General features: G+C 42.4%; 1 protein-coding gene across 1 annotated transcript in view; it reads right to left on the bottom strand.

The window, feature by feature from the left end:
* Positions 1-25400, bottom strand: part of srcin1b (SRC kinase signaling inhibitor 1b) — a 49904-nt gene that overhangs the window by 7151 nt on the left and 17353 nt on the right. The window contains 14 exon segments of the mRNA XM_054599316.1: positions 170-317; positions 1804-1934; positions 2034-2209; positions 2809-2969; positions 4845-4885; positions 5829-5918; positions 6510-6567; positions 6570-6941; positions 6972-7088; positions 7091-7129; positions 7132-7519; positions 13937-14108; positions 15352-15481; positions 17781-17982. Of these exon segments, the coding sequence (XP_054455291.1) occupies positions 170-317; positions 1804-1934; positions 2034-2209; positions 2809-2969; positions 4845-4885; positions 5829-5918; positions 6510-6567; positions 6570-6941; positions 6972-7088; positions 7091-7129; positions 7132-7519; positions 13937-14108; positions 15352-15481; positions 17781-17982 (2225 nt within the window).

Below are 25400 nucleotides of genomic sequence, written 5' to 3'. Positions count from 1 at the left end.
ACAAATCTCTGCTCTGCTATTCAGCAAAAAATAACTGAGTGTGAGGTTTGAATCTTAGAGCCGGCTCAGAGAAAATCACCGTGAAATCGTCTACAAGAGGAGAGAAAATGTGGTTTGTGACCCGACCGGGGTTTAAATAAGAAAGCTGGGGCGTGTTTGATATGTATACCTGCGGAGCGTGCTGAGCGCATCGGTCATGGTGTTGCAGCGCTTCAGCAGGGCGTCCAGACGGTGGGGCTCCTCTTTCAGGAACTTCACGGCCTCCACCTCCACCCGCAGCACCACCCGCATCTTACTCTGCAGGCTGGGGAACTGGTCTGCATGGGAGGAAGGGAGGGAGGGAGGGAGAAACAGGGTGAGGAGGGGTGAGGTAAAGGTGGACAGATGGATGGATGAGGAAGAGAGAGCGGCATTGTCAGAGAGGATGACGATGTGTGAAGGAATGAGGGTGGAGGTAAGGAAGGAGGGGGGAGACGGCATGCTGGTTCCTTTCACAGCTCTCAGAAGACACTGGATTTTTCAGTGGAAGTCGTCCAACTGAGAGGGAAGGGCACTCGGTGACAAAAAACCCAGGCTGTGTTCATCCGTGGGTGTTTGTGAGGACACTTCACAGCCAGTTTCTGAAATGCTGGACGCTCAGATGTCCGCAAGAACATCCAACTGCCACTCAAACACTGAAACAAAGCACAGCGGTGGCGTTTCGTAGGCGCTAGGTGGACGTGCTTACAAGGAATGATCGGTCCATCATTATTATAACCGGAGCTTTGAGAGGAAGAACTCATTAATATTCAAGATGGAGAGTGGAAGTACAAAGGTCAGAGGAGCAGAACAAGAGGCTAAACCAGAAACTTCATGAATATTAAGTCTGAGGAGATTTATAAATATTCATTGTGACTTTGTAGAACATCAGTTTGACATACTGTACACGTAGTACTTCAGCAATGCTCGTACGAGAACTATGACCCAGAACTACAGAATTAATGAGTGCAACTTTCTTTCTTTTTATGAGTAGTATGTAATAGTATTCACACCATCATACAGAAATAACTACACCGTGATAAAGACCACTAGGCTAAAAATGTGCAACGGACAAAGAATTAAAGCTAAACGAAAAACTGTATTTTTTAGTGGATTTTGGCGCCCCCTGTGGACAAAAGTGGTAGTTTCATAGCACCAGAGTTACAGAAGCAGAGTCTGCTGTAGTCAGACAAAAATGAAAAAATAGTGCATTTTGTGGGGGACTATTTTCAGCGGCGGATGAATCCACATTTGGTGCTCTGGTGAGTATTCGTGGCAGGAGGACGGTGTGTGTGGGATTGCTTTAAAATAAACTACAGTGAGTGTGTTAATGGTGATGAAGGAACAACAGTGAGGCTCATTGATGTGTCTTAATCAAGCTCTATTGCTCAGAGGAAGAAGCTTTGCTACACACACACACACACACACACACACACACACACACACACACACACACACACACACACACACACACACACACACACACACACACATTGTACTTGTTAGAGGATTCATTCAGTGTTGGTTTTGAGTCTTATAATGGGATGTTGACAATAAGAAGAAATGAACATGCTCATAATGAGGCTGCAGCCGCGGTGAAACAGACGGGCGGGGAAAGCGAGCGTGAGCCAGGCGGTCGTTGAACATTTTCAAACCAGCTGCTCTTAGATTTGAAGATTTTTTTGAAGCACACTCACTGCTGAGCAAACTTGTAAAAAGTCTACAGCAGAAAATCCCAGTGATCTCCAAACACACACACACACACACACACACGACAACGCTTACTTTTGAGCTCAGTGAGCGTTTCTCCCAGCATCCTCAGCTCTTTGCTCTTCTGCTCCACATCCTGCTCCGTCACCAGGCCGTGATTCACCGACGAGTTCCTCTGCAGCTCCTCCACCGACTTCTCCAGGTCGCTGAGGAGGACCAGGTCACAGAGTCACATCACTCCTCCAGTCTTTAACCAGGAAGAATTCACCTTTTTATTCTTGTTGCATTAAAGGCTCTGAACTCACTGCAGCTGCTGGATGAGCAGCTCCTCCTGGTTCAGGTACTTGAGTCTCTCCTCCTCCACCAGGAGGCGCTGTCTCTGGAGCGGGTCCTCCTGGGTGCGCATTGCGTCCAGCATCATGAGGCTCAGCTCAGACTCAGTCTGCCTCAGCAGGGACAAGACTGAGTCCTGGTTCTCCAGCTGGGATGACAGGAAAAGCGTTTATGTCACCTGACGGTCGGGTGAATTTAAGGTGTTTTTACCTGTAGGTGTTGTTTTTTAATAGAACAACCCTGCAATAAATTCTACTTTTATTAAGGTTAAGTTTTTGCTTTAACTGTTTTAGAGAGTTGTCTATTCAATAATAATAACAATAATAGTAAAAACATAAAACATTATTTGTCGAGCACCTTTCATACATAAGGTGCAGCTCAAAGTGATTTAAATAAAGTTGTATTCAACAAATGTTAAAAACTTTTCCATAAAACAAAGGAGAAACAAGAAACTACTTTAAAGCAAGATTACACAGATAATTCTTGTTGATAGATTTTTTCTTGAGGGAAAATACAAACGTAACATATATATTAATATTATATTATATTAAGATAGTGATGGCTTAATCCCTAACTCCATACTTTTTAACAACACCCATTGGTCCACACACCAATGGCAGTCATCACGATGACTACGTCAACTTCTTATATACACAGAGTTAAACTGCTGTTTTAGACCCTTCTCATTCACAACTGCACACAGACACACACACACACACACACACACACACACACACACACACACACCTGCATGTTGCGTAGCTGCGACAGCTGTTTGCGCAGCGCGTTGGTGTTCTGCTGCAGGCCTTGTAAGTGGAGCTGCATCTGCAGACGGGACACAGTGACGGGCTGGTGGTTCCCCGAGGGTGGAGGAGGCATCAGGGCCAAAGGAGCGGACGGAGTAAGAACTGCCCGACAGAAAAGAAGGAGTTAAATCCAAAGGGGGGGTTGTGTTCACGTCTTTGTTTGGGAGCGGAACGAATAGAAGTTGTCCCAAAAACACTGTTAGCCAAATCAAAAGCTTTTTAAATCAAATGCATGAGGGAAAGAATTAAAGAACGGTACACGGAGCATGAGAGTTAACCTCCACCTTTTAGTGGACAAATCCCTAAAGGTCGCTCTCTCATGACCTCAGATGTCCATCCGGTAGAAAAAAACAACGATTTGCCCAACTGGAAATGAGAATATTGGTTGTTCTGGGATTTGGCAGCAGCAATTCGGGACAAGTTCTATCTGAGCTGAAGGTCGAGGCTGCAGATTACAGATTTTATAAAGTAGACTCAACGATGATGAACAGCATGAGGAGGGTCTTCAGGGACAAACTGGGATCAGAAGTAAAAAAAAAAAAGAAAAACATTAGAAAGAGTCCCCTGACAGTCGACATGTACGAGTGCTTCCAACTGGGATAATCCTTTGGAATGATGATGGATGCTCTGACAGTAATAAGGGGTGTTGAGTCACACGCATCATGCAGAACGAGACAAAGGTGGAAATTACTGCAAGACAATCAGTGGAGAACAGATTTAAGAGTTGCATTGTGGGGCCTGTTTTTCATGTCTGGACTCCTGAGTCTCCACCAGACACATTTACTGAGAGTAAAATCTCAACAGCTCTGCAGACAAAAAGTGGCGACTTCTCACTTCAGCTGCAGTGTGCGTCCTAGAAACTAGAAACCTGGAGACATGCAGACACTGTGTTTTTTTTTTGAGGATATTTAAACATAATTTACAACAGATTTAGAGCACCATCTGACTAAAATATAGACAAAAAATATCCACTTTCCTCAAGTATCTCATCTTAACAGGAGAAAGATCAAATGTAAAGAAAAATAGCTGTGAAGCTTCACTGGAATTATAGACATAAATGTTCAACAAACCAAACTAGTCCAAAGAAAAGTATCCATTCTAAGTCGCAGCGGATTCAAAACATTTCAGTCTTATCTATAATTTGACATGAGATCAGATATTTCCGACGTAAACGCAACATCATCAGATAACGAAAGAACTTTAATTTAATTCCTCTTTTTTTTTATCTAAATCCATTTTGCGCTTTCAAAACATGCAGTTTCATCAGCACTTGTGTGGCTGATGAAACGCGTTTTTAAAAGCATGTCTGGCAACTAAAAATAACCCAGTCAGAGAAAAAAAGATGAGAAAAACCTTGTTTTTGTTTCAGAATAAATGCAACTCAAATGGTTTCTTACTGAAGGAGACAGGAGAGGAGGGAGGAAGTGAAGGACACCAGCTGAGAGGGAGGTAAATCCTTCAGGACGACACACACACACACACACACTTTTTAAGAAGCTAACAGGGATCCAAATAAAGAATAGGAGACCACATGGGGGGAGTAGACGGAGGGAACGGGTACCAGACACTTCAGGAACACATAGCTACCTTTCTTTTTTTTAGTGCGTCCAGCTAAAACAAGAAGCGTGAGCAGCAGTTACACAGCAGCAAAGAGCCAGCACACACACACACACACACACACACACACACACACACACACACACACACACACACACACACACACACACACACACACACACACACACACACGCACAAACGCACACACACACACAGCATGAAGAAGCTTTGCATAGTCAGCCATTACCGTCACATGTGAGGCACTTTTTTAAAGAATTATGCAGAGAAAAAAAAATGAAATAGTGGCAGAGGAAGAAGAGCCAATTTATGTGGCTATCAAACAGGCAGCAGAGTAGGGGGGAGGGGGGGTGAGTGACAGGCAGTGATGGGGGAGAGTTGGTCTTAGTAGGCAGCACTTACTGTCAGTTCCCGAACAGTCACTGGCCGACTCCATCTTCTCCCTGGAAGAGGCAAGTGGTAAAGTACTTACAGCCGGAGAACACTATCCACTTAGCTGCTGAGAAGATATCGATGTGTGACGGAGAGTGTGTGAAATATGTGAGGCTTGTGTGTTTAAGTCGGAAATCACCCGTTAACTACATTGTGAGGAAGCAGTTATCAATCATAATGATTTCCACCCAAAACACTGCTTAACAGTTATTTACATTCAGCTAGTAAAAAGAAGTAGGAAGTTTAAGAAGGAAGTTTAGATCGGTACAGCATTTTGTGGGGCAACATTTTAGTTGTATCAAACTTTTATAATATAAACTATTAATTTAGCAAATACAAATTAAAGCTTGTGGTTAAAATTGCTTTATTTAGGCCACTAGATTTTTTGTTGTTGGGTAAAGTCAGCGGGATTGCCAGGAAGTTGTTGATCAGTCGGTTGGTTTGACTGACGAAACCAGTTTGGCTTCAATAACAATCATTGTGAGTGAGTTGAACCAAATTAAAACGTTATCTTATAGGTTAAAACAGATGTTGAAATATGGAAAAAAAGTTTGTATCGTATCGCAATATATGTAATCACACTTGTTATCATACTCACCATTTTGCAAAATGTTTAAAATTGCAAAAGGTCTTTATCCTAACATAAGTATTGTAAGTATTGTCTATATATGTATATATACACACACATACTTATATATATTAGTATAAATCCTATAAAAAAAAGTATAACAGTGCACTAGCTGAAAAATAGGATTGGTTTTGAAAACAGCCTTTGTGTGTTGAAGCAAACGTGTCACTATATAAAGTGTGGACTCTGTTTTCACATGCTGTATTTGTGTGTGTGTGTGTGTGTGTGTGTGTGTGTGTGTGTGTGTGTGTGTGTGTGTGTGTGTGTGTGTGTGTGTGTGTGTGTGTGTGTGTGTGTGTGCGTGTGTGTTTGTGTGTGTATCTTACGGGCTTTCTGCCTCAGGCGCTCGGCTCAGTACTCTCTGCAGTAGCCCCGTCAGACTGGCTATCTGCTTCTCCATGGCCTCCATACGCTCCCTGTGTTCACACACCAGAGACACAGAGGATACTGTAACATGATTACATAATGCATATTAAATACCACTAAACTCTCCCAGAGCTCCTCCTCATGCTCCCCCTTTCAAGTCTCATTTGTACGTTCAAGATTAATGGTTCATTTCAACGGAATTGCTGCAATCAGTTAAGTAAGCTTTTCTATTGGTGAACTTGGACCCACCAGTTTGTACCTTTGACGGCCAGGAAAATGTGTCTTGTGTTTAATTCTGAGAGAGCTCAAGAGCCTAAAATTGAAGAGGCCCGGAAAAAATGGGGAAAATATGTAAAAAATGTCTGAAAAAAAATCTGAAATCTACGAGAAAGAAATGTGTCAGAAAAACGTGAAAGAAAATTGTCAAAAAGTATGTGAAATACATAAAAAAAACAAAATTGGAAAAATATGTGAAGAATATATGAAAAATGTCCCCAGAAAATGTGAGAAATGTCTGAAAAAATTTCAGATATTGTGTGCTAAATATCTAGCTAAACAAATATGTAGTACACTATAATATGTTACTACAGTACAGTGACAGTGTGAATAACATAATGCAGGTGTTGAGAAACATGTCCTACCTGGTCTCGGTTTCATTTCCCATCATAGGCGACCCGAAGCCCCCGCCGCCGCCCCCTCCCCTCCAGGACCGGCCATCAAGCAGAGCTGCTCCGAGGTGAGACCCAACCCGGAGGTCTGGCCCCGGGCTTTGGGACTGTCCCCGAACACAGAGGAGCTCACTGAGTCCCTTCTCAAACTCTGCCTCCCCGGGGAGCCCCTGCCGGGCATGGTGCCCCCGTAGGACTCCCTCATGTCGGGGATCTTCTGCGGGGAGGAGGGAGGAGGAACCCGCAGCCCCATGGCCAACATGGAGGCGGCGTAGGCGTCGTTGTAGAGCGGCCCTCCTGGTCTGTAGAGGGCACCGCTTTCCATCAGCTCTCCTTGTAGAGCGGCCGCTGTATAGGAGGTGAGTGACCGCATTGATCCAGCACCACCTCCTCCTCCTCCTCCTCCTCCTCCGCCTCCTCCTCCTCCTCCTCCACGGCGATATAAGGAGCCGTAGGGGTCGGCTCTGGCTGGTAGAGGCGAGTGAGGACCTCCTGCCAGACTCAGCCGACTTGGGTCTGGACCCAGAGAGTAGGGGTCCGCGTAGATCCCACGGTCGTCCCCCTCAGCAGCACCATGCTCCTGGACCCCCCACCTCATCGTCGGGCTTCACGTCCCTGCGCTCCAGGATGGCGCTGGAGGAGGCGCAGAAGGCCTGCTGGGCGTGATGCGGCTGGTGGAGGAGCTGCTGCTGCTGCTGATGCTGCTGCTGCTGCTGCTGCTGCTGCTGATGCTGCTGCTGCTGCTGCTGGTGGGGGGAGGAGTGGTGGGCCTGGGCGTGAGGGTGCGGGTGGGGGTGAGGAAGAGAGTGGGTGTGGTGGGGCGGCCCGGCGTAGGAGGAGGGCCTGCCTCCGCTGTAGAGGAGGCGGGCGCGGGACGGCGAGCCCTGAGGGGAGGCGGAGGAAGACGAGTGCTGGGAAGACATGTGGGGGTTGCTGAGGCGGCGGTTTGGTGGAGAGTCCTGAGGGGCGTAAACCATCTCCCTCTGTGAGTAAACAAAAACAACAACACATAGTAAACTCTCTACTCGGTCCAAGCACCAGAGCTGAAGGGGGGGGGGCAGGGTTCACTTTGCTGACCCCTCCCTCTTGAACTCTCTCCCCCCCAACACTTCAGATACTCTCCTTTACTCCCACCTTTCAAACCTCACCTGTTTCAATCTGCTTGTAAACTAGGATTGTAGTTATGTAATGGTAATGTTTGTTTTGTTTTAACTGATTTATTTCCTCTTTTTGTTTCTTCCATGCAAAGTGCCTTTAGTATGTTTAAAAAGCCCTATTACAGCCCAAAATACATGTATTCTTATTATCATTACTGTGCAATGAATTACATTTATTATCTTTGTCAATTAAAAAGATAATTTCTTATTTTGTCATAAAACTGTTAAAGTATAAAACCTTGACAATATGTTAATAGAAAGAGGCCACGCCCAAACGTTCTGTAAGTGTCGTCTCTCTCTGAAGCTACAATGCATGTGTGTCTCATACCAGGATGAACTCACATCAACAACAGGGTGTCAGTCTTTCTGTCTCTTCCCGGCTGATAAAAAGAGTCGCTGGATAAAAACACATCAGCTAAGAAAACTTTACATTTGTGCGTGTAACATAGATAAGTTATGTAGCTAAAATTGACAAACATCACATGGGATTCACGGCACAATTCCAAGAGGATCAAAGAATGATTTGTCTTTCGCTGTTGACTACAGTACTAATTAATTCGTAAATAAGGTCCCATGGGGGTCACCCTCTCTATATTCTAATGAACCTGCGTTGATTGGCTTGTTGAATCACATGTTTTCTGATCTAAGCAGCCAACAAAAATGATGACTAGGTTGTCTTATTTCACAGTTTAAGGGTTGGTAGGAACTCCATATACCCAAATATATGTGCATAAGGTGTCCCCTTTAAAAAGAAACGGCCAAGCTACTAGTCAGTTAAAAGCAATATATTTTGCAACAAGCCAATGCAGTTTACTGTAACATGTTACAGCAATTCATGGATGCACCTTCAAGATTGACGGGAAGGACTCCAAATTGTCCTCTTAAGTGCGTTTTAAATTGCACTTAATAGCTTATTGACGGACTGAGAGTGAATAGGATTATCTTTTGGCATCAGTCCCGAAATGTCGGGGAGAAAAGGGGAAACAAAGCGGAGCAGAAAGGAGAGTGTTGGAAGGGCACCAGCCAAGAGTAATAGTTACAGCCAGGAAACACAAAAGAAGACAGCACTGTAATGACTCATGACGCGGCCAGCCGTCTCCTGGAGACGATGCAAATAGAAAAACCAATATTTCCACATAATAACCCTTAGGCCTCTTACAAGCAACGCCCCGTGGACGGCCTCGCGGCAAAACTAATGACTCTAGTGCCATCATCTTCCATCTCGTCTCTTAGCAACATCCTCGCATCGACACCATCCTTTCAAACTGAATACACACAAAAACGTTTAATTCCACCTCAAAGACCCCCTGAAGTCACAAAACGCCTATGGTAGGTACTGAGCCCCGAAAGGTTCGTCCCCATGGCGCAGTTCATAACTGGGCTTTTCTCCTGCTGAGGAAAATCTGCCAATCAATCTCGTTGTTAACCACAGTCTGTCCTCCAGACCCAGGTCGGGATGGACTCCAGTAATCCTGGTCATGCTTTTGTGGGATGCAATCAGGGAATAATCTTGGCTCTTGCTGCCTGGGGCTCAATAAGCTCTCACACACACACACACACACACACACACACACACACACACACACACACACACACACACACACACACACACACACACACACACACACACACACACACACACACACACACACACACACACACACACACACACACACACACACACGTCCTAGTCACTGACTTTGGTAATGCCAGAAGCTGCAATGTACCTCACACACACATAAAACTCAAGGTAAGCCTGCAAGCTCGATACGGCTGTAAAAACGCCGGGAAGGTTTTCAGAGCCGCAAGCTAAAAAGGACGACCGAGCTCATGGGAAAGACAAAAATTTGACCTCTAAAACATTAGTGGGCAGCTGTACATCATGCAAATCGGCAAGCATAGAAGTGATCACACACACATACATACGAGCATGTACACAAAAAGGCCCCGGGGTGTTTGATTGACGGCATCAACAAATGCATCAAAAGTGTTCTTCGCTGACGACAACGCTCTCTTCATCTCACCTGCTTAGCATGCAAATTCATTTTTGTGCACTGCATATGTCTGCTGCTTCACTGTAGTGTAATTTATCCAGTATATAATTTATTGTATTCCATAAAAGCAGCATTCTCTTGGACACTTTAAATTACAGCTTTCTCATTTCCATAATCACGCTGTAATTAGACGGCGACTAAATGTGAGCACTTGTACAGAAAAACACCAACACTGCAGAACTGGGTGACATCAGGCGCTGGTTTGTTTTGCTCCAGCTGTAACCGAATGCGTAGAGCATTGGTTATCATGCTAATCAGGCTGCTGCCATGTTTAATTTGCCAGCAGGCTGACAGATGAATTAAGATAAAAACCCTATTGTGGCTCATCAATAAGAGCTCAGCTACTGAACAGGAGGGATGTCACAGGAATGAAGATGGAGAAGGATAAAACAAAAAAAAGAAGGTGCTTTGACACCTGTAGCTGGGTTCACTTAGTCCAAAACAAGGGGGGAAAAAATGGTCCGGTTCCTGTTCACACTGACAAGAAGTTATACTGACTGACAGGTAACTGTTCATCTTGCATCACCAGGACCAACTAGGGGAAATCAAATTCACTTTAATAGTTCTGATAAATATTAATGTTCTTTGATTAATTGATAAAAAGCCTTATTGGTATTATTAGACTGCAAATTGACAGCATGTTATGATGAATAATGGAAGAGACAGGATGGTACAAAAGCCCCGTTAATGCTCACAGATGACTGGTTCGAGCATGCATGAGGAGTAATACTGCGGGGTTGCTGTCAAACACTTTTGAATGCAGTAATGAACAAAGTACACAGAGTCAGATACAAGTATAGCAGCTTTTGAACTGTTAATTAGGGTATAATAGCAGGGCTGCCCCCTCTAAGTTGACTAATAGGTCGTTTTGGTGTCAGTGGACTAAGATTTCTTTAGTCTATTAGAAGATTTTAATGCTTTTTTTCATGCTGAATGACTTATTTCCTAAAACATCAAAGGCACATTTCTGGTAAACACAAGATTTAAAGTGATGCTTTGTTGTGATTCTACGTGGAGCAACTAAGTATTACAGATCTGTCTATGAACTAATCGACAAAATCCTCAGTGTTATTTGACTAAGAATTTCTTCGGTTGAGGGCGGCCCTAGGAAATACCAAGGCTGATGTGCTCATGAACATGGCCTTAAATACACATCAATAAGATGGCTTCCTGAAGAGATTTCACGATGAGCTGATTAGGGCTGTAATCAACCAAAGAAATTCTTGGTCGACTGAAACCCTGAAATTTCGACTAAAAATCGACTAATGGGGGGGGGGGGGGAGGCATCTGCGCAATATAATAGCCCATGATTACCGAAAATATATACTGATATCAGCACAAGAAGGCAATTAAACACAAAAGGCAATTCAGGGAAAATTATCTTTATTAAACACGACACCAATGGGCCTCATATACTGAGCAATAAAATTCACAATTCCTTCTGTGATATCATGTTTGCGTTTGGATGATAGAGGAGGCTTAACATCCAGCGTGGTCTGGGTGTATCGGAGGGATCCTGCAGTTATAAAACGAATAAACGATTATTAGACTAAAATATTGAAATATGTTTAATATGATATTAATAGGCTATAATATTGAAATATTACCGTTTTTAGATGATACGCCATGTTTGTAGTCGAGCTGTGATATGCAAACTGTTGTTTGCAAATTTTACATTCGACTTTTTTCCCGCCATCTATTTTGGAAAAATTCTGCCACACTGCCGATGTCTTTGACATGGATGGTAGAGGAGGAGGACTCAAATGAAACTTAAATGAAACGCTCAAAATAAAAATAAATATTCAGCAATTAAACCACCGGACGTTGAATAACATGGACCTTCTTCAGTCTACCTGTCTCTAGTGGGTTGGGCTAATCCAAAATAGTGAAAACAAGGGGGGTGTTCTCTGAAGACAGGCTGTTTTCTGTGAAACAGGGCTCTGAAAACACCCCCATTAGCACTTGGTACTTTCCTCCTGATGACGACTTTATGAAATTAACACGGCAAAAAATCGACCAATCAGAATTTTGGTCGACCCAGAACGTATCGACCAATAAGTCGACCAGTCGACTAGGACTTTACAGCCCTAGAGCTGATGGATTTATTAGAAGTTTAGCCCTTGAAATTCTGCTGGAATCCCATGTCTGCTCTCATATAATTCTTTGGCTCTTTTTTTTAGCTATCACACAAAAAACAAACCGCTCCAAAGTCTGTTAGGAAGCATCGAGATTGATCTTTTTCAAGCGGGCTAGGTTTGATTGTTTGGTCTGCACCAGGATTCAACTGAATGCATTCACAGCAGCCCAAACGAACCGGAAGAATCAAGCAAACAGAGCTGAGTTTGTTTTAACTGAACCAAAGGGCTTAGGTGTGAAAAGAGATTGTATAATTAAAATAATTTCTGCTACCAACTGTACACGCTACTGCTAGTGCCGTGAACTGCGATGGCTATGTATGTGTGTAAAAACACTCAACACTTCTACTACAACAATCAAACTCAGTCCTCAGATGAACTAGACCACAGTCTATCATCTTCTATTTTACAGTCCGCAGGCATCCAGCCCAGTCAGTGCTGGTGATGTGAAGGACTGGCGCCGTTCCAAGAACAGCACTGCCGGAGTGAAAAAGGTCACATGACTCACTCCCAGACAGTGGATGATATTTACTTCTGCAAACTAGTGTTTGTAAACACATAAGCAAATAATATCAGTGAGATATGGGGGGTGGATACCAGTGTGGGGGTGAAAAAGAAACATTGTTTAAGGGGAGCATTTCACTCGTGGGATGACTTGGCTTTTGTCTGCCAGAAAGAGACAATGTTTGTCTCGCTTCCTAATCTATGAGTCATAAACCAGCTGCACTGGGAATTAATTGGTAATCACGAAAAGGTGACTGTGACTAAAGCAGGAGCATTTTCTCTGCAACACTTTAGACGTTGGTACAGATGAAAAGAATGCTGTAACAACATCATAACTCTGTTCTCTTAAGCCGGGCTCAGACGGCAGGAGTTTTAAAGTCCTGACCGATTTTGAAATTGAGTTGCATCACACACATTTTAACAGATATTCTCCACTCAAATCGGAAACATACACACAGGATTCGAAAATATTTTCGCGTCTCACACACTGCAAGGTATTATTAGGATTATTGTGCCAGAGGAAGCAACGCACCACACGTGATCTCTTTGGTTAGCAGATGTAAACAAAATGGACAGGGCGCAACAACTTGCTCTAATGTCAGCATAAAAAAGACGAAAAGCAAGACGAAAGCAAGAGGCTAACGTTGAGTCTGGATGAGAAAAATGTCTGCAGAGACCCGATCAACATGGGTTTTCTACTCTTCAGCTATAACTGGAGGTAAGGTAAGGTCATTTTAAATGTCAGTTTTAATGTGTGTCAACATTAATATACAAGCTCAGGTCAAGCCTCTCAGACTTTTCTCTCTCGTGACTTAATCATAACCGTTATCATCCATATTTTACGAAATATCAAACAAGTTATCCCCAGGTGGGCAACCTCCACTTCTGAAGAGTGAAGCCAATGCTGAAGTGTCTTAAAGCTGCATTATCTCTACTGTCCATCAGGGGGCGACTCCTCTGGTTGTATAGAAGTCTATGAGAAAATGACTCTACTTCTCTCTTGATTTATTCCCTCAGTAAACATTGTAAACATGAGTTTATGGTCTCAATCTCTAGTTTCAAGTCTTCTTCAATACAGCATGACGTTCATTTAGTAAATGATGCTCCATTTAGAGTCAAATAGACCATAAAGAAGGTTATGCTTTAGGACGGGCTTACTGTCATTGACAATTCTCTACCAGAGACATTTAAAGCGTTTCTACGGCACTTCTTAGTGGTTGCAAAAATACAAGATGGCAATGGCCAAACCTCAGAATTCGAGGCTTCATAATGGCATTCCACAAACCAATGGGTGACATCACATCGACCATGTCCACTTCTTATACACAGTCTATGGGACTGCGAACCGTTCTGGAGGTTTAAGACTGGATCTGTAAACCCCTCACATTACCAGATAATCTGGGCCGAACATACTGACCCAGGTCCTGGATCAGATCGCTCCTCAGATTGTCTGGAGGGTGAATCGAAGTTAAATCAGCAAAAGACTTTTCTACATCCTTGATGGAAACAAGAAAACATATTCACACCCACACAAAGATGAGGACTCTTACCCTCAGGTCTCCGTTGGCCAGGTGTGGGTGTTGGTGTCCAGGGTAGGTGCCGTAGATGGGCTCTTTGCAGTAAATCTTAATTACGCAGCGGTCCTGAACGTCCCGCGGGTCCTCCAGCTCGTAGAAGACGTTACGGGTCTCGTCTTTGATCAGCAGAGCTGTGTTTGGAGACCTGGACATCAATATTCATCAAAACACAATATCAATCACTGATAAATCGTCCAGGCAAAGACAATTTCAGCAGCTATTACCCGCAAATAATAAGTGAAGTTCAGTCGAGGAGGGGGAATAGAGGATCTTTGAGCTGAACGAGGCGCCGTAATGAGAGAATCAACTGGACGCAGTCTCATATTGAATTCATCACAAGAGTAATTTGAATTCAGAGAGTCCAGCTGACAACAACAATGTAAATGTATGTGTAACAACAAGCAGCCTCAGAGCAGATAATCTATAATTAAATACCTTGATGAAAACACCTATTGATTTTCTTATCCAATTGATGTCCTGCATATAAACTTGTTGGGGATAATTACATTCTGTAACATTAGCTATGCTTTAAATTGAAATTCATTATAGTAAGAAATTGATGGTCTTTCTTTGACCTTGCATCTTCCAACATCAGAAATGATTTTATGTTCCAGCCAGATCACTAAGATGCTCCAGCTCTTTTCTATTAAATGTTCCTTATGTGTTCCATAAAAGCACCAGAGAGAGTACCTGTTTTATGCCCCTAAACTGTGGAACTCACTGCCTCTAAATATTAGAATGACAAGAAATTTAAGACCTTTTTTAAATGGCTTGTATTATGGAGTAATGATAGAACCTTAGTTTTAAGTTTAAATCATTGCTTTTTTCAATATTTTTGTTGTTTTTAAATATTAACAGCACTTTCGGCCGCATGGGCTTGTATGAAAGGTGCTGTATAAATTTAAAAAAGTAGAATTTGGACTTATACGGGCTAACGTACGGGGAAACTTAGTAACACAACACAGGAAACACACACTTGAAGGCTCGAACTTAGATGTTATTTGCACAAATACGTCCCCAAATTTGTTTTATCCTCTCTTGGAAAATGTGTGCAATAACTATATTTCCTTGCAAAAAAATATCAGGTTTCAATAGGACTTTAATGATTTTTAATCTTAAGACTCTAAAGATGAGATTTTATGCGTGTCCACAAAACCTGCTTTGTCTATATTGATTAGTTTCTGTTTGTTTTGTTCTTTCCTGCTTTCATTCTGCTTCTATTTACAAAAGTTATTATTTCTCTAAGTGTGTCTGAGAATGAGAACTGCTCACCTTGTGATTGATTTGATAAAATCAGATGTTTAAAAAACAATCATTGAGCATGTAGACAGTTCAATAACTTACACACGCATACTTTGATTTAGTTTCTAAATGTGTTCCAAGCGTACCTGAGCATGGCCATGGTGAGCCTCTGGGGGAACATGTGCACGATGAGCGCCCTCAGAGTATCCAGGCTGGTCAGCTCGTGGGTCAGGTGAACCCTGCGAGTCTCCTCCCCAAGCTGGAGGAACAAGATCCCTGCATTTATGGAGTGGGAGGAGCAATGAGGGAGATCCACGACAGTAGAAAGGGGAGGGGGGGTAATGAAGTTTAGAGTCGGGGATGGAAATAGAGAGTGGAGGGACAATGTTCACCTTAAAATATTAGTTCACTGAGAGTGTTAAGAGTCAACTTTAGACCCATTTTATCTAGAACACAACCTCCTATAATATTTTACCTTACCCAAACACTCCAACCCCTGACAGCTGTGGGAAATCGTTGCTCTAGCTTTGCTCCCTCTTTCCCCTGACTCACTAAATACTTGTGATGCACATGCTGAATTCATAGAACCCTAGTTACATACATAACCCTCGTTTTTATTCCTAAACTTGCTGTTTTAATGGCCGACATTCTTCTTCTACAACAACTTCTCCTCAAACTCTTGATCTTTCAAAATTAAAATCAATGCTTTAAACAAATCTGTCAGTTTATTTCCGTACTAAGTTAAATTGATGGTTAAAGAATGTGACCAGTAGTTCAGGCGTGGAGTACAAGATTATTGGATAAATAAAGATACAGTATATAACTATCATTAAGACAAAAACTGTAGACTGGGATCATAATCAAAAAAAGGAGACTGTACATATTTGACCTCAAACCTCTTACTCAATAAAGCAAATGAGTAGGAGCATATATGGATCTAAACTTTGATTCTTCAGCATATAGAATGAAATAATGTGATCTTTCTTAGTAGCTTCTGCTAACCAACATTATTTCTAGAGTAGCTTCATTCTCATCTGTGCCATCAGAATTATCACACCTATGAAGGCAAATAAAGTCCCATGAAACAACACATTATTATCATCCTCATATTAGATGTGTGAAGTAGCATCAAGTGTAGAAAGAGAAAATGAACTCAGTGATACGGTGAGGGTGTTTAAAACATGTTACATTATAACAAGAAGCTATTTTCACATAGAAGTTGCTTCAAAGCGACTTAAAAAATAATGTTCTATTACAAAAGCTTCAATATTCTGCTGGTAGTTTGAGAACTGTTAAAACTGCAAGAATAAACGTCAGTCAGTGATTTCATTTTGTCCCACCTTTTCTAACTCCTGTATATGCATCACCCTCCTCCTCACATGAGAGTTGAACACTTTATGAAGATTTTGCTTGGTGCTGAAGCCGTTAATCAAAGATGACAGGTAGTTTGGTGCGATCATTTGGAAGCATTAGCTCTGTTTTTATTCAGCGTTCATGTAGAGTCTCTGAGGGCTGAACTGGATGAACACTTGATGCCTTCAGTCAACTCAAATAAGAGATTATTTAAAAATAACAGGTCTATAAAGTCACAACTACTGGTCTCGTCTTAAACATCAAACAGGATAAATAGTTTACATGCAAGGACACGTCCAGTGTTTGATTGGCTCTGAGCTTGGGCTTGAACAAATTTCATTTTCAATCCAGATTTTAATATTATTCAATAAAACGATTATTGTGCCAAGTGATGCTCCTTCTCAGTCGATTAGATGACTCATTTTAAGGATTTCTTAGTCAATTAGTTGTTTTTTATCCTATTTTCATGCTGAATGACTTGTTTCCAAGAACCTTTTGAGCACATCTCTGGTAAACTCAGTATCAGCGAACGTCGGGGACTCACGTATGGAGATAACATTCGTTAGATTGCTGTTTCACTGACACACACACATTGACGCTGACACCCTTTTTAACAGACTTATGTACTGACAAAGTATAAGTCTGATACAAGCACAGCAACTTTTGACCTATTATTTGGGAAAATACCAGGGCTGCACTGAAGTCGATTCGTTGACTAATTAGTTGTTTTGTTCTCAGTCGACTAAGATTTCTTTTTTTTGCTCATTTCATGCTGAATGACTTATTCCCAAGAAACTCATGAGCACATCGATTGTTAACGCACGATTTAAAACTGTGCTTTTGTGCGACTCTTTGGTGGAGAAAATCGTATTTTACAGATCTGTCGATTAGATCAACTAATCAATAAAAGAATTTCTCTGATTCAGGACAGCCCTAAACATGCTGCATCTCAAGTCGCAATGATGCTCTCGTTTTGTCTTGTGTTATAAATCAAGAGCACCCCTCTCCTTCACAGCGGTTGGCACTGGGAGGATCTCTCCCTCGCCGGGCGCATTTCCATTTTCCATTAATCAATTATGATCGGTTGGCACACCAGAATATGAGGAGTTCAAGTGACTCAACTGATTGGTGCTGTAGCTGATCTAACAGATGAACCTGTGTGTCATTGTAGTTACAGTGAAGCACACAGTGAAGGTGTTTTTCTTAAAGACAGAAGTCTGACCTGGCGCCCGCAGCTTCGCCTGGCTGGACGAGCGGGCCAGCGGCAGGCTCTGGCGGAGCCGGTTCATCCGGTTGAAGCCGATGGGCATGTCGGGCTCAGACATGGTCTCCAGGTTTTCTGCTGACGCGAAGGAAACCCTGCTGGCCTGGTCGGCAAGAGCCGGCTGTGTCGGGCTGAGTCGTGTCACGCGTGGTGTTCGAGTCTGCAAGACACGAGAGAAGAAGTTAGGAGAGGAAAAAGCAAAAAAAGATAAAGACAGATGAGTTATATTACTCTGCTGTGATGGCTGATAAAGTCATCAATGAGTTAAATGAGAAACTGTAGAATGCACAAATAGAAGCAGACAAAATGGCCTCTGGGAATCGATGCAAAAGACAAAATAAACAGTTTCCCTCAGACAAAGCAGCCTTTACATCGACCAACAACCAAAAGGAAGCTGCAGGTAAAATGAGCACCTCAGACTGAGCAGCAGCCAGGTGAAAGAAACCAAACATTTTGCCCAGACTGCCCTCAGAAGAGTCTGCCTGCATTCATAATGACGGATTAAAAACCAATAAAGAATGCTTTGATTACATTACAGAAGAGGAGAGTGGAGTGTGCAGAAAACTGGGCGAGTTTAATGTTTCTGAACATAAAATAAATGGATGTTATTCTGCAGACGAAGCTCGAGCTGCAATGTGCCGTAAAGAACACGATGCATTGTGATGCTAATGACTGCAGCAAAGCCTCCATCCTTAATCCAGATTACCAGCCATATTTCACCTGTCCAATCTGAACCGTTGGGAGAGCCCAAAATTGTAAAAGAAAAAGGGGCCTCTCATTACAGCTCGACCAGGAGGCGCTGCAGCGGGTCGGCTCCTAATGAATCCTCCCTGACAACATATTTTTCCAGCCCAAAGAATACGGTAATGAGCTCCCACAGTGAAGCCGACCGCCTCACGCATCTGTGGTCTTCGCTCGCTCCTCACAGCCGCCGTTTTGATTTCTTGAGGGCGACGGCAAGCTGAGAGCATGCAGGCGTGGCACTGAGCCGCGTGTGTGTGTGTGTGTGTGTGTGTGTGTGTGTGTGTGTGTGTGTGTGTGTGTGTGTGTGTGTGTGTGTGTGTGTGTGTGTGTGTGTGTGAGCAAACATGGAGGGAATCGTGTCAGAAAGACATGAAGGATGAAATGCACATGCATGCACACATATAATCTGTTGCACCACATGATTTCCAGAGGCTTCGCTCCTTCTACATGAAGTGTTTTCGAGAACCGAACACATCTAACGCCGACAACAGCCCGGACAGATTATGTGAGCTGCCTCTCATATGTTTGGAGATTTACAATCTCGGAGGTTGCTCGTCAGCCAGACGCTGCACAAGAATCCGGAGCTACTGAAGAGAAGAGAACGCAGCAAACAGGGAATTATAAAGTTTGAGTTAAGTGAAGTGTGTTGCAAAAAAAAAAGCAGAGAAAGGTTAAGAAAAGAGCACAGCGGAGTTTATACGCTCAGGAGGAAATAAAACATGGAGGAAAAAGAGAATAACAAGCAGAAGAAAGAGGTGGTAGGTTTTCGATTTTCTCTTAGATTTGCTGCAGAGGAACTTTTCTTCAGATGGAAAGAAAGAATACAAGCTTGGCTAACGCTGCTGTTTTATTTCCCCCAGTAACAGTCAATAAACCTAAACAGGACGTCTCAGTGGGCCCTCCTCCCTCTCAGTCCCCTCTGACAATCATCCAGGAGACTCAGTTGTCATGTTTAAGTGGCTTCGGTTGCAGTGATAAATCGTGACAGGAAATAAATGGTAGATGAGAATCAGATGCTTGTCAACCATCCCGACTTTCCCTGGAGATTTCTGTTTTTATTGCCCTCTCCTGGTTTCCTTCCAACGTCACAATTCAACCTGTTTCTGGCTCTACAGTGTGTTTAGGCCCAACTGTTTCCAACCGTACAACAATACAGCTACAAAAAATGTTGTTTCCTGGTGGCAGAGATCTGTTCTGCAGAGTGAAGTATGCTGAAGTGTCTTAAAGCTGCATTCTCTCTAATGTCCATCAGGGGGCGACTCCTCTGGTTGTATAGAAGTCTATGAGAAAATGACTCTACTTCTCTCTTGATTTATTCCCTCAGTAAACATTGTAAACATGAGTTTATGGTCTCAATCTCTAGTTTCAAGTCTTCTTCAATACAGCATGATGTTCATTTAGTAAATTATGGTCCATTTATAGTCAAATAGACCATAAAGCAGGGTATGCTTTAGGAAGTGGTTGCAAAATAGTACATTGGAGACAGACATAAACCAAGATGGCGACGGCCAAAATCCCAAACTCGAGGCTTCAATACCACAGTCAGGAACCAATGGGTGATGCCACTTCCGATATCCAGTCTATGCCATCGACACAATGGGGTTTGAGCTTCACCCGCTGCTTAAAGTTTGGCTTAGCTCGACGGAGCGAAAAGCATCTTTGGCGCTGCGCAAAGCAACAAACCGCCATCCATCACGGCTGTGTTTGACTCTGGTACATTTAGGCCACATGATGGACGGCTCAAAGGTCGCTGTAGTTGAACCAGCAGCTACAATATGTGCATTAAACATTCGTCTCCTCTGAAATGTAAAAGCACACGGAGTCAGAGAAATGTCGGTTTGTATTTTTCCTGCATGAGCGACTTCATGAATTTCATGAGGGCAGAAAAAGTCGTGCAAGATGTCTGGTTTTCTACAGCTTGAAATTGAATTGTAATCACTGAAGGAAGACAATGAAAAGAGGTGCTTAATTCAACTTGTTCCACCTTCCTGTCTGACTTTGATCCGTTCAAGAACAGGACCGTCATGTTTCCATTAATGAGCTTTTATGTAGACGACGTTCTCAAGTGTATTTGTCACATTTGTTACATTGTTCTGACAAACGTCTTTTTGTGTGTTTCAAAGCAGAGACGCAGGTTTCGTCAGGAGAACCTGCAGTGTTGTTTCATGCTTTTTAAAAATGCGCCTTCGATCTCACTTAATCACTACAGTGTGACATGAAAACCCAGATGGTGATTAATCACAACATCTTTCTTCAATGATGATTTTAACTTAAAATATCCTTAAATAAGCGTGACATTTGAAAAAGGCTGAATCAGAGAGCGAAATGTTTTATTTTAAGAAAAAATAATAAACTCATCTCTACTAGTCATTTAGCTTATTTTTTCTTTTCCTGCATGACAATTAAACAGCTGGCTCTTTACCAGCCGTGTCCCTCCACAAACAAAGTGAACGCCGTATAATCCGGTCTGGCAGAGCCGCTGCAGCAAACGACCTTGAGCCAACAAAGCTGCTCACAATCGTTCTTAACTGCAGACTGAGAGAAACGTTGATTATGAGAACATAATAACTTTACTATCAGGTGAGCTTTATTATTGTTGCAAACATCTGGCCGAGCCTCATGACTGAGTGTCAGCGGCTGGAGGACGGACACATTATGTGGAGGGTTGGAGAGTCTGAAATTGGTCTCTAAAATCATGAGACAATTATTCGTCACCTGCAATTGTCACTAAAATGTATTTTAAAAGCCTACTAATGCCCAGAAGTTTTCATTATTCAAAATGCAACCAATGAACAGAAGTGACCATATTTGGACTGAGGAGGAGTGAGGTAGAGACGCCGTATACGTCTCTAGTAGAGACCTGTCAATCACTGAGTAGCCCCGCCCTAAAGCATACCCTGCTTTATGGTCTATTTGACTATAAATGGACCATAGTTTACTAAATGAACATCATGCTGTATTGAAGAAACTAGAGATTGAGACCATAAACCCATGTTTACAATGTTTACTGAGGGAATAAATCAAGAGAGAAGTAGAGTCATTTTCTCATAGACTTCTATACAACCAGAGGAGTCGCCCCCTGATGGACAGTAGAGAGAATGCAGCTTTAAGACACTTGACTTCAGCCTAGCCAAGGTGTCTGGGCTTGTATCCTTTAAATCTTGTATATTGCTTATTGAGACTGCAGGGACTGCTGGACGGGGGGGATTGATAAAAAAAATAGTGCATTAATAAAAACATGTATCTTTAACAAATTAGCTCATCGATTAGTTGTTTACATCGCTCATGAAGCAGATGACTTTCAGGCTTAAATTCTTGTTTTGTGAGGTCACAGTGACCTTTGACCACCAAATTCTAGTCGGTTCATCCATGAGTCAAGGTGGATGTTTCTGACAAAATGAAAGAAATCCCTCAAGGTGTTCCTGAAGTATCAAGTTCAGAAAAATGGAAAAAACATAGTTCCTCTGGCCTTTGCTGTCCCTCATAAGTTCAGTAGAAAACAGGAAACAATAGTTGAAATTGTTTTACATACAGAGGGAGCCCAACGAAGATTGAATTTAACCAAAACGCAAGTAAAAGTAATTAACAGAATGAATCAATAATGACCAAGTCAAACAGGGTGATATCATCAACTCTATTAAGTTGCTTATTCCAAACATTCAACCGTTTAAAATGTGAATAACCTTCGACTGAACCCATCAGACAGCAGCAGCGGAGTCTTTAGAAGAGATGCTGAACATTAAATACTTTCTTCCATTAAGTGCCGATGACCCTTACCTCTACTTCCAGCATGTTAAGCATGAAAAGAGCTGAGTGGTTTAGTCTTTAGAGCTTCATTAGCTCCTCTCCTTGACTCCGATGTAACAACTCTTTACAGAGGATTATTAGCTCTTACTGCTGCTGTTAAACCTGTTCATCCTCTGCTGAGTGTTAGAAAGCAACAGACAGGCTGGTCAGAGCCAGATTTCCCACCAGCTAACACACAGGGTCTTGATTGATGAGGCAGCTGTGCACAGATGTAACATGCCCCCCCCCCCCCCCAACACACAGCTGCCACACCATCCCAAAACTGTGAGATTTCACGGGCATTACTGCTGTGAACCGAGACATTCCTTTCCAGTGAGACTGATAACTGAGAGCTTCTGAATCCCAAACGGTCAACAGACACACCGTGCTGGTGAGACTCTGTGTCCGTCCTCCATGGATGGATTATGAGACACGAGGCCATCGACACAGATGTGCAAGACGATTTTATAGGAGAAAGACACACAGAGACTTGATAGTTTCTCTGTGTCTTTTTGAGCTTCTTTTTGTTGTGGTTCTTTTGTGTGTCTTATGCCGTGTTCACACCAAAAGCGAAGCGAATATTCCCGACGCGTCCTTGCGTCAGTTTACTCGCAGTACCATTTGTGTTTATTCGCTTCATCGCGCTAGACTCGCTGGGGAGGGGGAGGGGCTTATCTCCATGGAAACCGCTGTCAACTCAGCTATTTATTTCCGCCATCAACCATGGAAGATATAACTACTATATCTGCTTTATACTTGTTGTGGCAGTCCCAGATATTGCGGTAAACTAAACGCCGTTGAAATATTTCAACTCGCAGGCTCGAGTTCGCGTCTACTCACGTATATTCGCGTCTGTGCATTGACTTTACATGTAAACTAAACGCGCAAAAAGTTTGCTTCGCTTTTGGTGTGAACACACCGTTAGTAGTCGTTATGCATATTTCTGTGTTTTTCCTTGCAGTCGTTTTGTGTTTCTTTGCGGTCATTTTGTGTCTCTTCTTAGAAAGTTTCTTTCTTCATAGCAATTTTGTGTCCCTTCTTAGTAATTTTTTGAAAATTTGTCATTTTGTTTTTCTTCGTAGTCATTTTCTGTCTCTTTGTAGTTGATTTGTGTCTCTTCGTAGTTATTTTGTTTTTCTTTGTAGTCTTTTTGTGTCTCTTTGTGGTCAATTCGTGTGTCCTTCCATAGTTGTATTGTTTCTCTTCATAGTCATATTGTGTCTCTTTGTGTTCAATTTATGTTCCGTTGTGCTTATTTAGCATCTCTTCCTGGTTGGTACAAAGTCTCATTGATTGACATTTTGCAGTTGAAGTCCAGAGGGGACTCTGATACTTTGGGCCCCTGAGCCCATTAGGCCTGTTCAGTAATCCATCCATCACATCACGTCCTATGAATGTCATTTACAATGCAGCTATTACTGACAGAGCACACGCCTCTACAACAACAGCCTGGGGGAGAGAGAGAGGTGAAGCAGCTCACGACACGTTCACTTTATCCACAGTCCTGATCCATTTCCCACAGAACAGCTAGAGGTTAATTGTCTTGCTCAAGGGCACGTGTTTCGTAGTGAGAGGAAGCGACCTCTTGTTCACTTCCCTGCTCGGGTATTCCCTGCTGAACTCAGGTTTGATCAGAGGTTTTATATACTTTGTGCGATGATTGGAGTCTGGGTTCGACCTTGACGTCTCCAGACAGGACGTTTGTCACCTCCTGACTTTAACTTCATTTAGAAAATAAACACCCTGCTGCAGAAGTAGAGGAAGTAATCACATCTTTTACAGTAAAGGTAGCAATACTACTGTGTACAAATACTCTGTTACAAGTTAACCCTCTGAACCCCAAAACCCACAGGCGGGATTGTAAAGCATGTTTTCTTTCAACTATCTCCATTCCTATCGTCATTATTATCAGAATTGAATCCGTCCAAGGGTTCTTGAACACATCATGTTCGACAAACACTTCTGTCAGAAAAAGCAGCCAAAACAAAGCTTGAATTTGTGATATTTCATCAAAAACATTTTATTCTGCATGTCTCGTTGGAAATCATGCCTGTTTGAGGTATCCAGATACTTCAAAAAACATTAAATTGTGCGCTCCTTAGTGCAACTAGGATGCCATGATTGACTCGGCTGAGACCAACAGTTATGTGACAAAAGCTCGGTAAAACTTTCCAACATGGAAAACGTTTAGACACCCGAAATACTAATGATGGATATATAGATTCTAGAGTTTTCCTATTTTTGTAAAATAAATTACCACAGAAATTCTACTTGCTTTTTTCTTTTTTATGACTTATGGCATTGTAGCTGTGTTATGCTGCAGACAAGACATGTTTGAGTTCTCTCTAGTCCTAGTCAAAATTGTGCTGTTTCCATAGATGTGCAAGACGCATATATTGCATTGAAAAACGGGCCACATAAAAGAGCAAAAACGGTTCAGAGGGTTAAAGTCATGCATTCAAAATCTTACTTAAGTAAAAGAACAAAATAAAAGTACTACTAATAAACTACCAAATCAAATATATTATATTAATGGATTATAATGATTGATGCATTATTGTGTTCAACACTTTGACCTCTTAAACTGCCGTAGGACGCCGGCATCCTCAGCTGATTTACTGTTTTTCACAATTACACAAACAAACTAACCAATGGAGGCAGCAGTAGACCAGCAACTCCTGTGTTCTGTGAGGTTAAATTACTGTTTTTATCAATGGAGTCTGGTGTCTTTGAAGAGAGCATAGATACCAGCTTCAGTTCCCCGTCAGAAAGGTAAAGAGGGGAAAATATTCTAATTATAGCAAACCCCTAAACTGATATTGATTCATTTAGGTGTCTAAAATACGTCCACAGCAGTACATTGCTTTGCTCCATCTGTATTAAAACACTGATTATGGAGAAGAATCTCATACAACCACACTTCTAAACATCCAAACTAACCCTTTAATGCAAACACATAAAGTTATTTTTCCACCACTGCTCTTGTGAGCCACACCGTCATCCAAGTCTTCAGTTTAATTCGCCATTCACTCCCGTTTCGTCTCTACA

Source organism: Anoplopoma fimbria, chromosome 5, assembly GCF_027596085.1.
Source record: "Anoplopoma fimbria isolate UVic2021 breed Golden Eagle Sablefish chromosome 5, Afim_UVic_2022, whole genome shotgun sequence".
In the NCBI taxonomy this organism is placed as follows: Eukaryota; Metazoa; Chordata; class Actinopteri; order Perciformes; family Anoplopomatidae; genus Anoplopoma; species Anoplopoma fimbria.
The sequence above is the reverse complement of the archived record's forward strand: the minus strand, read 5'-3'. Positions and strand labels throughout refer to the sequence as shown.